This window comes from Taeniopygia guttata, chromosome 1A (genome assembly GCF_048771995.1).
Source record: "Taeniopygia guttata chromosome 1A, bTaeGut7.mat, whole genome shotgun sequence".
In the NCBI taxonomy this organism is placed as follows: domain Eukaryota; kingdom Metazoa; phylum Chordata; class Aves; order Passeriformes; family Estrildidae; genus Taeniopygia; species Taeniopygia guttata.
The window spans coordinates 4,361,519-4,374,671 of record NC_133025.1 but is presented as its reverse complement, the minus strand read 5'-3'; the positions used below and the strand labels follow the sequence as shown (position 1 = coordinate 4,374,671).

Below are 13,153 nucleotides of genomic sequence, written 5' to 3'. Positions count from 1 at the left end.
CCTCAATCACCCAACAGGATGGGATGCGCAGAAAGGTAATAACTACAACAAGGCGCAAAAATGGGAATATTACAGCTGAGTCAGTTTTTGTTTAACTACAGCAACACTAGAAATGGGACTGTGATATTTTCTCCTGGCCATCAGGAGCTGAAACTGCAGCGAGCCCACAAACTCATCTCCCAGGTTGTGCTCACACCTCCGAGGCGGACGCGCCGTGCCAGATTAAATGTCCAGGCTGTAACTTGATCATTTGCTCTTGCAGCGCAACTGCTGGCTAAATAAGTCATTGTGTGATCTAAAAGCTAAATTAAGGAAACATGTACTTTTAGGGGTTAAAACGAAAGAGCAGCATTCTGGAGTAATACTGGGAATTGGGGCCAGCAGAAGAGCATTTACAGTGGATTACTAAGCTTCCCAAATCACCAAAGAGGTAAAGTCCAGCAATATAAGACTCCTTTGTAGCTAACTAAAAATACATTGTCAGTGGATTTGTCCAGTTTTATGTATAAGCAATACTTCTTTCACCTGAACTAATACTAGTAGTCATATAAGCCCCTTATTGCCATGTGCTGCATTTTTTTTGCTAATCTTCAAGGATTTAGCTTCTTTGCCACATACCTCAGGGCACCAACTGATAAAGCTCTAACTCTCCATTTTTCCAGGACACCAGCAGTGCGGCCTTGCAAAAAATGAAAATCGCTCAAGAGATTTAAAGGGGAAATTTATTTTTAAAATCCTGACTTGCAGCAAAGAGGTGGATTTAAAAAAAGCTTATCTCTCAAGAATCAGTTTAAATTTTAATTCTATCTGGGGACTCTTTCATGCATTCTAGCTTTAAAGTTTATCTTTTGACAGGGACTTTTTGCCAAGGTAATGGGCAGTTTTGTCAATTTAATTTGTCCAAGTTTTTATTAGTGTTGAACTCCTCTTCCTAATATATACAGATATATATGGTGAGTCTATACTGAAGCTTTACCAGTTTGTATTTGTTTATGTATCTGTTTATCACTCTAAAAGCAAACTTGACACAGACAACTGCAGAAGAAATGCAAAACTGAAAATATGGAAAACAAGCAACTCATTGCCTCTATTTTACATACACCCATATTTAACTTAAAGAAATCTCAGCAGAAATTCTAAACAAAATACTGCCAAAACTGCTCAGGCACAAGGGGCAGACAGATAAAATGTGGATTCTGTCTAAAATGCAGAATCTGTGTCTAAAACCAGACATGAAATTATCATGGACAACTGGGCCACCACCTTGTTGATCACGAACTCATCCACAGCAGACAAATGTTAGTTCTCCACATCACACAGATTCTGCATGGAAAAACCATTCATAAACTTAAAAAACATATCAAGATTTGAAATCAGCACTTTGTTGCAAGTCCAGCAGGTAACATAAGAGTGGCAACAAAAGGAGAGTGAGGAATGTCCCGAATCTGAGCTCGTACAAACTGAGTATTACACTCAAAGCAGGATGTAAAGAGCATTTTGGTAAAACTGGAACTCACACAGTGCTTCCTAAGGCTAAGGATAGAGATTTAGGAACTCTTGAATCCAAGGTTATCACACAGGAAGACAATCTTCTTTCTTTTCTTCTTTCTTTTCAATATTAACAATTTAATGTGTATTATAAGGTGAGGTGACAAAAAAATTAGAGCAAATCCTGAATTAGGGGAGCTGCTTCTAATGGGATTTCAAATCTGATAACATGCAAATATGCTGGTTTCATTTCTTAAATATTAAATATATTCTCAAGATTGGGTGATACTGGAAAGAAGAAATTATCTTTGGCTGATGTAAATCAGTAAGAGTTACAGGAATGGAAGGAGCTCTAACTCCTTGAAAATTAGCTCTCCCCTTCTGTCTCTCAAGCATAAGACTCGAAACAAAAGGTGACATTTGAACACTGAGACCATAATTTGATAATAATTTTCTTACTTCAAACAAATTGGAGCAACAAGGGGCAGATTTGCTAAGAGAAGACTCAGCAACTCTTCTGAGCATGTGAGATAACATTTCTTTGAAGGCAGTCTCCTTCTCATTTCTGTCCACCTGGGAATTTCCAGGCTTCTACAAACTTTGAAACAGCAGACTTTTAGAAACAGAATTTAAAGTTTATATGAAGGGTATAGGCCTGCTCTTCCTCTAGTAGAAACCTACAGAACAAATTTTCTGCATCACAACACTGTATCCCTTTGCTGTGTATGTTGTTGCATTTGAGCCTCAGCTTTTTCAAATGAAAAGAAGATTGAGAAAAGCCAGGACAATCTCACATTTCAAATTGACAGAACTAGAATTCCACTGTTTTGTTTTCCAAAGATGTGGGACAATCTCTGAAGCTCTTGGTGGACACCTTCCTTGGAGCTGTTATTATTAAGAAACACCAAACCTGTAACCACACTTCTCAAAGCTCTTAGACAATGCTCAGCAGCAAACACAGGAATCCATGTGGATTCTTCAAGCAAGTGTGCCATCTCAACTCATCCAACCAGCTTACCTTTTCATGTTTGTGTTTCTCCTTTTCCTTCTCTTTCTTTTCTCTTTCTTTTCTCTCCTTTTCCTTCTCCTTCTTTTCCTTTTCTTTGTCCTTCTCCCTTTCTTTCTTTTTCTTCTTCTCTTTTTTGTCCTTCTTCTTCTCTTTCGGTTTCTCTTTGTCCTCAAATAGTTTTTCAGGTAGCATGGGAGACAAGGAGGGTAACATACTGGGAAGCCTCATGGCAGATGGTGTGCTGAACAAGGGCATAGACATTTCTTTGGGAGGTAACACAAGAGGTGCTGATGGCACCTTTATCTTATCTTCCTTACTCTTATCTTTGAGTTTCTCTTTGTCTTTTTTATCCTTGTCCTTTTTGCCTTTCTCCTTCTCTTTCTTTTTATCTTTATGTTTTTCTCTCTCTTTTTTGGTATTGCCATCTTTCAACTTTACCTTTGTGTCAGCATCTTCAAAGTCTTTTAGTTTGAATTTATATGGATCAGGATCCTCCTCTTTGAGTAGTTCCTTCCACTGAAACTTTGCTTCCTTGTTTCCTTCCTTGTCTTTATCTTTCTCCTTGTTCTTTTCCTTGTCCTTATTTTTCTCCTTGTTCTTCTCTTTATCTTTTTCTTTTTGCTTTTCTTTCTTCTTCATTTTAGTTTTCAGCTCTTTTTTCAATTTCTTTTTCACTTCTGTCGATGAAGCCAACTTGGTTTTCTCCTCATAGACTTTGAGAAGAGGCTCTGGAGTTGGAGGTGAAGCAGAAGGAGAGGAGAAATAAGTGAAGTTGGTAGGTGGATTAGAAGGTGTCCCCATGTTTGCCTTCCGAATGACCTCATCAATTGAGTCATCCATTGTCCATGAAATGTCTGAACTTGAAGTCCCACCCGAGGCAGGTATTGGAGTTGCTCCCGCCTTATTTGCATTACTGGCAGGAACAGAAGGTTTAGGAGTTGTAGACTCTGAAATAGAAAGTCTTTTAGGACTGGTAAAAATATCTCCTTCTGATTCGGACCCAGAGGAAAACTCGAAGGGATCCGGCTCTCGCTCTGCACACGCACGAGCAATCACAGCGTCGATTGAATCATCAATGGTCTTGTCCATGACTGGGACTTTCTTCACCTGGTTGTCCATAACTGGCTTGGGGGCAGGCTCAGGTGGTGTCTGTCCCTGTTTCACTTGGATATTTTCCTTTCCTATCTTCTCACTCAATGCAGCCAGAGGGGTTCTACTCGGTGGTTCAGGCTTCACAGGCGGTTGCGGAACATGAGCAGGAACCTTTGGACTTTTGGGACTTTTTGGGCTCTTGGCGCGTCCTGGTGACTTTTTGTCTTTGGATCCAGTTTTTGGTGAACGAATGGGACTCCCAGCTACCACTGGTGAAGGTGTAGTTTTCGGTGATTTTGTCTTTTGTCCTGGAGAACTTGTTTTTGACTTCGTTTTGGGTACGAACGGTTTTGCCTCTAAAGTTTTGGGGGTCAGCACTTGGGGTTTTGCAATGGGAGCCAACATCGGTGGTTCTGGCGAAGGGGGGGCTAAGTCTGTACTGTCCTGAACATGAACTGGAGAAAGCATTGGTGGTACTTTTTGTGTATTTATTGAGCTAAGAGGCTCACGTGTTTCTACAGCTCCATCCAAGGTGTCGCCTTTGGAGACAGACAGTTTTGGCCTTTTCACAGGTGGGAACTCCTCAGCATCAGGACTTTCTAATGGTCTCTTGCTCAAGTAGTTCTCATCATTAATTGCCTCATCCTCTTCCATATCTCCTTCTTCTTCCAGTGGGACCTGCATGGCCTCTGCAGATGTACCTCCATCGGTAGGAACCTGCTCCTCTTCCTCTTCTGCAACAGAGGATATTTAGAAAAGCATTAGGATAACTGAAATGTGTTTTACAGAAACAAACAAGCACCAGAGCAAATATTCATGAGCAGCTCAGCCCAGAAGAGACAACTGGCCACCTAAGAGCTTCTTACTGGTCTCCTTGGAGGAACATGTGGCAGCTCCTGTGTCTCATCAGCCACCACTGGAACTGGCAGGTGCCCTCACTGCTCTGAACCCATGAGCAAAGCAGAGGAGGGTAGAGCTTATCAATGGCAGAGCTTGCAGAGCAGGCCCAAAGTGTCAGTTCTAACCAAAACCATCCTAATAACTCCTTCATTCATTTTTAAATTAAGGGAAAGAGGTTGAAGTATTTTTTGCTGTAATACAGCGTCAAAGCAAAGTGCCGAAGTAAAATTAACCAGAACTGTCTTTCTTGCTTATATATCACATAAGTTTGACTGCAGATTAACTACTAGGAAAACGTCTTCCTAAACCTAGTTTATTCTTCCTGAAGGTTAAAGCAGAGGACTAAGCCCCATCAACCTGCCAGGTTCTGTCTCTGATACCATCTTAAGAGCTGCTGCAGGTGGACATTATCTGTTATGACTTTATGGGAACGCCCCAGCATCGTGTGTGTGTGTGTGTGTGTGTGTGTGTGTGTGTGTGTGTGTGTGTTGGTTCAGTTCAGGAACATGTCTTTGAAATGCATTTTCCCATTATCTCCCTTAATGTTGTTTTGTTTCCATTGTGGGACAATCCTGGAGTGCATATGCCAACTTCCTGCAGTAGTGAAACCCAAATGAAGGAGGAATTCACCTAGCACACTTCAGAGCAAGTGGGCACTTGGGCTTTGAGATCAAAAAACAGCTTTTGAAAACAAGATAAACCCGAAATCTACACAGTGTAGACATCAGACATCAATTATTCCAAACCAGTGTGCATATCACCTGTGTGATCTGTTTTTTTGTTTAATAGCAATTATTTTTTTCCCTACATGCAACACCATCTTCAGACCCACATATGACATTATGGTGCAGAGCAAGGAGAAAATCCACTTGAGATCTCCCAACAATCCACAGTAGATTTAAAAAGAGAGCCTCTGATCTCCACAACCACAGCCAAGCACTTTATCCTTTTTGATACACTTCCTCACTTTCAAAATGGAATTATCCAAGCAGGAAAAAGGATTCTTAGTCCTTAATAAGAATGTCTACACAGGCATTAACCTGACACATTTGTATTTGGAGTAATTACATCATTACACCTCTGCTGGTTAACATTCCTATACAGACAACCTCATTTCACTTTATCCCAAGATTCTGTTTATCCTCCTGCAAAAACTCATGGCATTTTGTCTAACAGGGTTTCTAAGGAAAGCTGTCCAGTGCCCCGAGATTCTCATATGAAATATGTAGTAAAAATCATTTATGAGGACAGTGGCTAAAACCCAACTTCCTAATGAGCAGGTGGCTTTAATGAAGAAAGCACCAAGAAACTTGAAACTTTCCACTAAACACTATTTAAAATTCAGAAAGACAGCATCTTTCTGAAATATCTATTTTCAAGGAGTTTATTTTCAGGTTTTCTGCGCTGGTGTTTCTCTACTGTAATGTGTCAATGCTCTGATTTAGGAGAGTTGAGTCAAGAGCCCTGGGCTGCAGCACAAATCTTGCCAGCATCACAAATTAAGTAAAATGAGCTAGCAAGTCTGGCTTTTGCCAGGGCCCAGAGGATTTACAGCAGCCAGCCCAGAGTGGAGACTTTGCCTGAGGATAAAGTCTTAGCCTTCCGTGAAAAACAGAAATGTTAGGGAGTTAGGTTTTGCCTGGCTGGGCACTGACATTAAATTTTTTAAACTGCAAAGTTAGAGTATAACTGAGAAATCACTGTGGGCTGAATCTGCACCTGCTATGGGGGAAAAAAATCTGCTTCCCCATCATGGAAGTAATTTCAATCTCTGTTTAAACTGCTGCAGAAATCAGCTGCCTTCACCCGCTCAGGAGGTTTTGGGGATGAAGAATCAGCGTTCACCAGATGTCACACAGCACTGGTTGCTACTGAGCAATTCCCTCCCAACTCCATTCCACCTACTTCAGCACTAAGAGTTTGTTTTCATTTAAAAATAGGAGATAAAATTTAAAACAAACATCATACTTTAAAATTGAGATTTAAAGAAATCTTCTGCCTCAGCCACAAGATGAAAAGTTTAGCCAAATTAAAATATTAGGAAAGACACGGTTTGATGATATAGACTTTAGAATAGAATAGGAATATTAGAAAAGAGATAGGAATATTAACCACTTTAATACAAGAAACATGGAGATAAAAATAGAAAGTAAACTACTGTAATAGTAAAAAAATTACATTTACTAGAAAAATCAGAACATTTATTTGCTAAAGATTTCTGCCCAGTGTCCATTTAAACAGCTCCCCTCTTACACTGTATCTCACAGAAGGGCACGGCAGTTTTTCATATTTTTATAACTCCTTCCCATCCCAAGGTGCTTCTCATGTTTTACCTACTCAGGATTGCAGAATACCAGCAGCTGCTGGATCAAAGGCAAAAAAACAATTTCAGAGGAGCTTTGGAGAACAGGGACTGGAGTTCTGTACAATAAAAAAAAAGCAATGCTTATTTTTTTTTTAATAAGGCCAAGTAAAGTTTGCAGCGGGTCCATGAAGTTTCTGTGATCTTGTGTGGAGGTGCCAGGGAAGGGCAGAAAGGTTAAAGTGCAGTTTGTAGAGGTGAGACAAGAAATCGGGGTGTCTTGGCTCCAGCTTTCATGCACATTCCTGCAAGCCACAAAGACAACTTAGTAAGGAAGCAGAAGCATTACCATCCCTTTTATATGGACTTGGATTCCCCAAAACATCTGGAAAAAATTGCCTGGGTCAGTCCTGAACAATCCAGGGACTAAGGAAGTTCATGAGCACTTAACTACTGACACACATTCACCACTTTTCAGACATGCTCAGATGACAATCTGGAATCCTATCGTGGTCAAATGAAATCCAAATTTCTCTTGGAACAAGGCCATAGTCTGATCCTCAGCAAGGACTGGTTTTCAGCCAGGCAGCACTTTCAAACCTGAGCCACCACAGCTGTGGCAGAAAACAATGAAGCTTTTTTTTTATTTTTTTTTTTTATTTTTTTTGGTAGTGGGGTGGGTTAGTTAATTAGAGAAAGTGAAATTTCTATCTTGCGTTCAAGACCTACGGCTCTTTTTCCTCCCAAAGGATTCACACCAGAGCAGGAACTAAATATGGGAAAACATCAGCTTCTAAGTGTTTGCTGCCTGACTTGGTGATAAGCATTTATAACCACGTGGCCACTTCCTCACCTTTGTCCATCTCACTTCTGGACATGCCATCCTTTGTGCACAAGATTGCTTTTTAACTCTCTTTACTGCCATTTCTCCCCATCTCCAGCCACCTTATTAATGATCCAGCCCGAGTTAGCATCTATAGGTCAAATGGATATCACCTCAACCATCTGCCCTCATAACTCTCCCCTGTAATGAAAGGAGACTGGAGCTGTTTGGGAGGTTTCTCAAGATAACAGATACATTTTTTTTTTGGTCGTTAGAGAAGTCAGTGCTGGATCAATATTAATGCTCACATTACTAAAGCTATAGAGAGCAATTGTTTATTATGTCAGCGGGCCCTCTGTGCAGAGCCTGGCTTACAGGAGGGATGAGTTCTGCCACTGCAGCACTGAATTTGTCCATCACTGAAATAAAACAAGCTGAGAGCTGTCAGCATGCTGCCTATGAGAAATCTAGTTAGAAAGGCAGCATTTCTTGCTTGAGAATATTAGGCTGTGCCAGGGAAGTGGTGGAATCACCGTCCCTGGAATTGTTCAAAAAACATGTGGATGTGTCACTTGGGGACACGGATTTAGTGGTGACTTGGCAGTGTTGGGTAAATGGACTTGATGATCTCAGAGGGCTTTTCCAACCTAAATGATTCAGTGGGTAACAACATCACCTGGGTCTGTGTCAGAAGGCAAATTCACTTTTATGAAAGGATGATTTCAAAGTTAGGGGGGAAAGGAAATCACTCCTCTCTTGACACGGGTCTGCAGGGTGATTTGGGGCAGGTTCCTCCACATCCTGCTGCCTTCCCATCTGACAAATGATCATAATTCCATCTCACAGAAGTGCTGTAAAAGCTGAACTTGATAAATATGCAGCATCTGGACAGAAAGCATCAGAATCCCAAATACAAACCATGGGGATCTGTCACCACTTCATATGCTGGAAAATTTCTTAAACTGAATGGTTCATGCAAGAAACTGAAACTCCTGTACCTTTTTTAAGGAAAAAACACTAAAGAAGCTCAAACTCTACTTCTTGGTACATCATGTTCCTGTAGCACAGCAGGGAACCCAGACCAAAGGGGTATTTAATATATACCTTCTTAATTTAGCCACAGCTCAGTTTCAGGACAGCAATACTCAACACTTCAGTAATGAATTTCCATGTTTATGAAAACTGAGGGACTATTTGTCCCTAAAACTGACACGAGGGTACAAAGGAACAGAAATTCTACAGAAAAAGAAATGCAATCACATGTACCACATTATCTTGCTCACCTGGCTGCCTTGTCAGAGGATGGAGCACAACAGGTCAGATAAAACTGAAGGCAGGAAAAACAGATGCAAAACTCATCTGATCTGACTAAAAATGCATCTATGTATGGGGATTCTTCAAGCAAGAAAACCTACCATATATAAACATGTCTATAAAATTAAAATTGTCATCATCTTGGTTGCCACCAGACTTTTTATTTGGTAACTTCAGTGAGAAAACACAAGCATTGTCAGCTAGATGGGTGTCCAAAGAACATGGCATAGATTGGGACAGACAAAATCTTTGCTCAGCTCCTGACCCTGCCAAAAAATTGCCCTGTCTGTTGGCTGGCATTTAATTTAAGTAAAGTTCCATTCTCTCTTCTGAGAACTGGATTAACATTTCACTCTGTCACAGGGTGGTGACAGGATAAAACCATCTGGGTAAGATGTGCAGATTTAAGAATAAACAAATATTTGTTATGTACAAGATGAAGCAGAGTCAGACATGCTGGCCTAAAGCTGGACACCACTTGCTGAAGAAAGAGTAACTTGATTTTAGCAGCAGCAACTCTTACTTCCAATGCTACATCTAATGTAATAATTGCACAAAGCTCTGGGAGGTAACAGTTCCTGAGAAAGCCAACTCTTGTTATTATAATAATGTAAGATTTAGGCATTTGGCATTTGATATTAACTGCAGTATGGCAGATAAACAGGATCAGCTATCAGAGCAAACCCATTAAGGATACAATTCTCAAAAAGCAGATGTTTCCATCCAACTCACACATGCCTATTTTCAACTATTAAATTTCATCCATAATCCTTTTATTTTTAAACAGAACTTGAACATTTTCTTTTCTAAGAGGATGCAAAATGACCAAGTAAGATCAGTAGATCACAGAATTCTTTCACACACAGTTTTGTTCACATCAGCCTCTCTGCTCCTCTGCACTGCATGGTACCAAGTAGCTGAGAATGGAAGTTAGAAGCATCAGGATTTTTAAGGAAAATTAGGATTTGGGAAAGGAAGTGATCTGGCAGTGCCTGCTCTGAAATTATCACTCCATCTTCATTTCCAAGCATATGTGCCTTAGGACCACATGGATAGTAAGGCTGGTGGCTTTATACTCAGCCAGCTCAGCCTCTCAAATGTAAGGAAGGAAGGGATTGTTCCCACCCAACATATGAAACATTTTAGTGAGAAAAAAATAGGAAAAAACTTCCTGCAGACTTCCAGAATAATTTTCCTATTGTCTAGTTGAAGCATAGATAAGTTTTTGGAAATTTTAAGTCATTAAGTCAAGAGCTTACATCCCTATCATATCCTAATAAGCAGGAGCTTTTGATTTCTGCTAAAATTGAAGTCTTTTTCTTGTGCCATGATATGTTTTATCTCTTTAACTTGTAATAACAATGGCCTTTTCCCAAAACAAACAGAAAGTGTGCTTGTAGTCCATAAAGGAAATTAATGGAAGAGGGACAAAATTCAATCCTGATATGCTACAGGCCAATATCCTGATACCTTAATGCAAAATGAACACACTGAGATACCTGTGACACACGTGGGGCTTAGAATACTGGATTTTATATAGATACTCATTTATATGTTACACATATATATATTTATAATTGTATATATAATTTCTCTGCTGTGTGAACACAGCTGATCACTGATGTGACCTGTTTACCAAACAGACAATAAAAATAAGAGATTTTTCCATTACTTTATAAAGATCAACCAAATCCTGGCATTTTCCAGTTGATATTTCCTATGGGAAGAGAGCACCACCAAGGAGCTCATCTTCCATGTGTCTCAGATTTTTCCACTGACATTGTCAGCAAGTTCATTGCAGTGCCTTCTCAGAATACTACCAAAAGCAAAAACCACCAATACATAAAAAAAAAAAAAAAAAAAAAAAAAAAGAAAAGAAAAAGAAAAATAAAGAGCTTTCAGGTATGGCAAATGATTTTGCATGAATAACTAAAACACTGTAAAGGAGAAAGGTGCTTGAAATTAAACATCTCAACTTGTTAATCACACTGGAAAATGCTGCCCCAAATGGCTTGGGTGGTGCCTTCAGTCCTTACTATTAGCCAGCACTGAACTTCAGGTGTTCAGCAGGACTGAGACTTGGTGTATACATTTATCAATCCCTCCAGAAGCCTTTATTAACCTGCCCAAGAAGCTACAAAAGGTCAACAAAACACCTCTCCATCCCTAATGACATAATACATCCAACCATCTGGAAACATGTATGATAGTAATAATCAGGTTTTGGCCACAAAAGTTTCCAGATTGATTCAGTTACCTCTCCATCCTCCCCATCTTGGTATGAAATCATACAAAAAAAATCATACCAAATTGGAGATGAATTATTGAGCACCAGTATGAGAAGAAAGTATTGATAATTTTCCAGAAACAAACCATAACTCCTAAACCTGCAGTTCTACATTTAAATGGAAACTGTCCCATCCTTTCTTTTGTCCTGGTTCAAGCATTTGTGCAGGAGAATGAGGAACTAATCAAGGCTAAAATAAGGAACATTATATGCTAGTTTGGGCTAGAAGTGACCTAATGGGATAACTCAAATGGAAATATATCTGAGGGTGGAAGGAAAAAAAGCAAACAAAGATTAAGTATTTTTATGTCCAGCTGGCAAAGCAAAAACTCACCTAAGGATTACACAGGCATAAGGGAGTGGAAAAAAAAACGGGGGAGTTGTGAGGAGCATCACTCTGGGCATCAGATCTTAGCTTAGGATATAATGTGAGATTTTGGCTTCCAATGGTGTTTTAGGGTACCAGATGCAATGAGAATAACACTCCTAAGTAGTTACTAGTGGTTGCCCTCATTCAAATACTTTTTTAAAATATGGAATTTTTTGAAGCCAAATTACACAGGATTCTTAAAATGACACAGCTAGTTCCCTACTGAAGACAGAAAACCAGAGTTGGCAGATTGTTATCTGCTACACCCGCAATCTCTGTCTGACCTGACAAAATATTAGCCCAGAATTTGTGCTGCTACAGCAAGCAAAAACATGTTTCTGTCTAAATACAACAACGGAGACTTTATTTTTGCTTTGACTTTTAAGCAGCGGCTCAACATTTTTTGTAGCTCATGCACAGACACACGAACACACAGCGGTGCTGGGCTAATGGGTCTGGAGAGCAGAAACAACCCCAGAAGCATCTTTAGGAAGTGCTGGAATGAGAAATGTGTGAGATCCAGCCAGCTCCCTGTCAGCAGGGCAGCCTTGGCTCAGTCACTGTGGTGTTGCTCTGAATTACTTGGGATTGAGTCTCTCCCCTGAACTCGGCAGAGTGTAATGTGAAAACCACTGCAGCCAGATCAAAACATAGAGCCAGGGACAGAAAACCTCTACAACAAAATTTGGCTTTGTCTCCATGCTTTTCATTTCACTTTTTATTCCCTCTGGGATGTATGGTCCTTAACAGAACCAAGAACTTGTCCCAGGGTACGCGTGCAGGTGCAGAGGTTTTCTCTTTAAAGGAACATTTTGACTTCTAAAAAATAAAATTATTAGCAAAGACAAGGTAATTACGCAATGACAATTCACAGAGTACAACCAATCAATAACAGAGTACATTAGCAAGACTGACAGAGGTGTGAAGCCAATACATTATAAATGGCTCTATACTGACCTGTAAAAATGCAGCGTATCCCTAACATTCGGCACAACAAAAAAACTAAAATGCTATATAAGCAAGCCAACCTGAAATGACACCTAGTATTATAAATGGCCTAATCTATATGTTAATACTGTTGTATCACATAACTGCAGCAAGACTAAGATAACAATATGACTTTGGGGTTTCTATGGCTACATCCTGGGCTAACGTGCCTGAAAGGGCTTGCTGCTGACACCACACAAGCTTTCTGAGTGCTTCTCTTTGGTTATTTATGATATGATTTATGATAACGACAACATCTCCTATTTTCTCCCCTCGTCAGATACAATAAATTGCCATCGTTAATCACCGTTCTTGCTTCAGCTATGATTACAATAGTATAATAGGGCCTAGCTATGGTAATACTGTGCATTAAGGTGGTTTTTCCCCCCCTTTAAAGAAATATGCACAAGTAGATCTTTGTAGCTGATGTCAGTACCTGTAGGATTTTAATAATCTTCCCAGGAGTATTCCTGGATGAGAATTTCTGTTAGAACTGAGATTCAGCACCACTCCCCTTGCAAAGATCAAATTTACCATCTAAAGAATCGAAATCCACATTGTATTATCTGCATCTAATAATT

At 39.9% G+C, this 13,153-nt stretch overlaps 1 protein-coding gene across 1 annotated transcript in view; it reads right to left on the bottom strand.

Annotated features, from left to right (window-relative positions):
* The window catches only part of TAF3 (TATA-box binding protein associated factor 3), a 113,058-nt gene that overhangs the window by 22,575 nt on the left and 77,330 nt on the right, over positions 1-13,153 (bottom strand). The window contains exon 3 of the mRNA XM_030290349.4: positions 2,507-4,323. Within this exon, the coding sequence (XP_030146209.4) occupies positions 2,507-4,323 (1,817 nt within the window). The remainder of the gene's footprint in view (positions 1-2,506; positions 4,324-13,153) is intronic.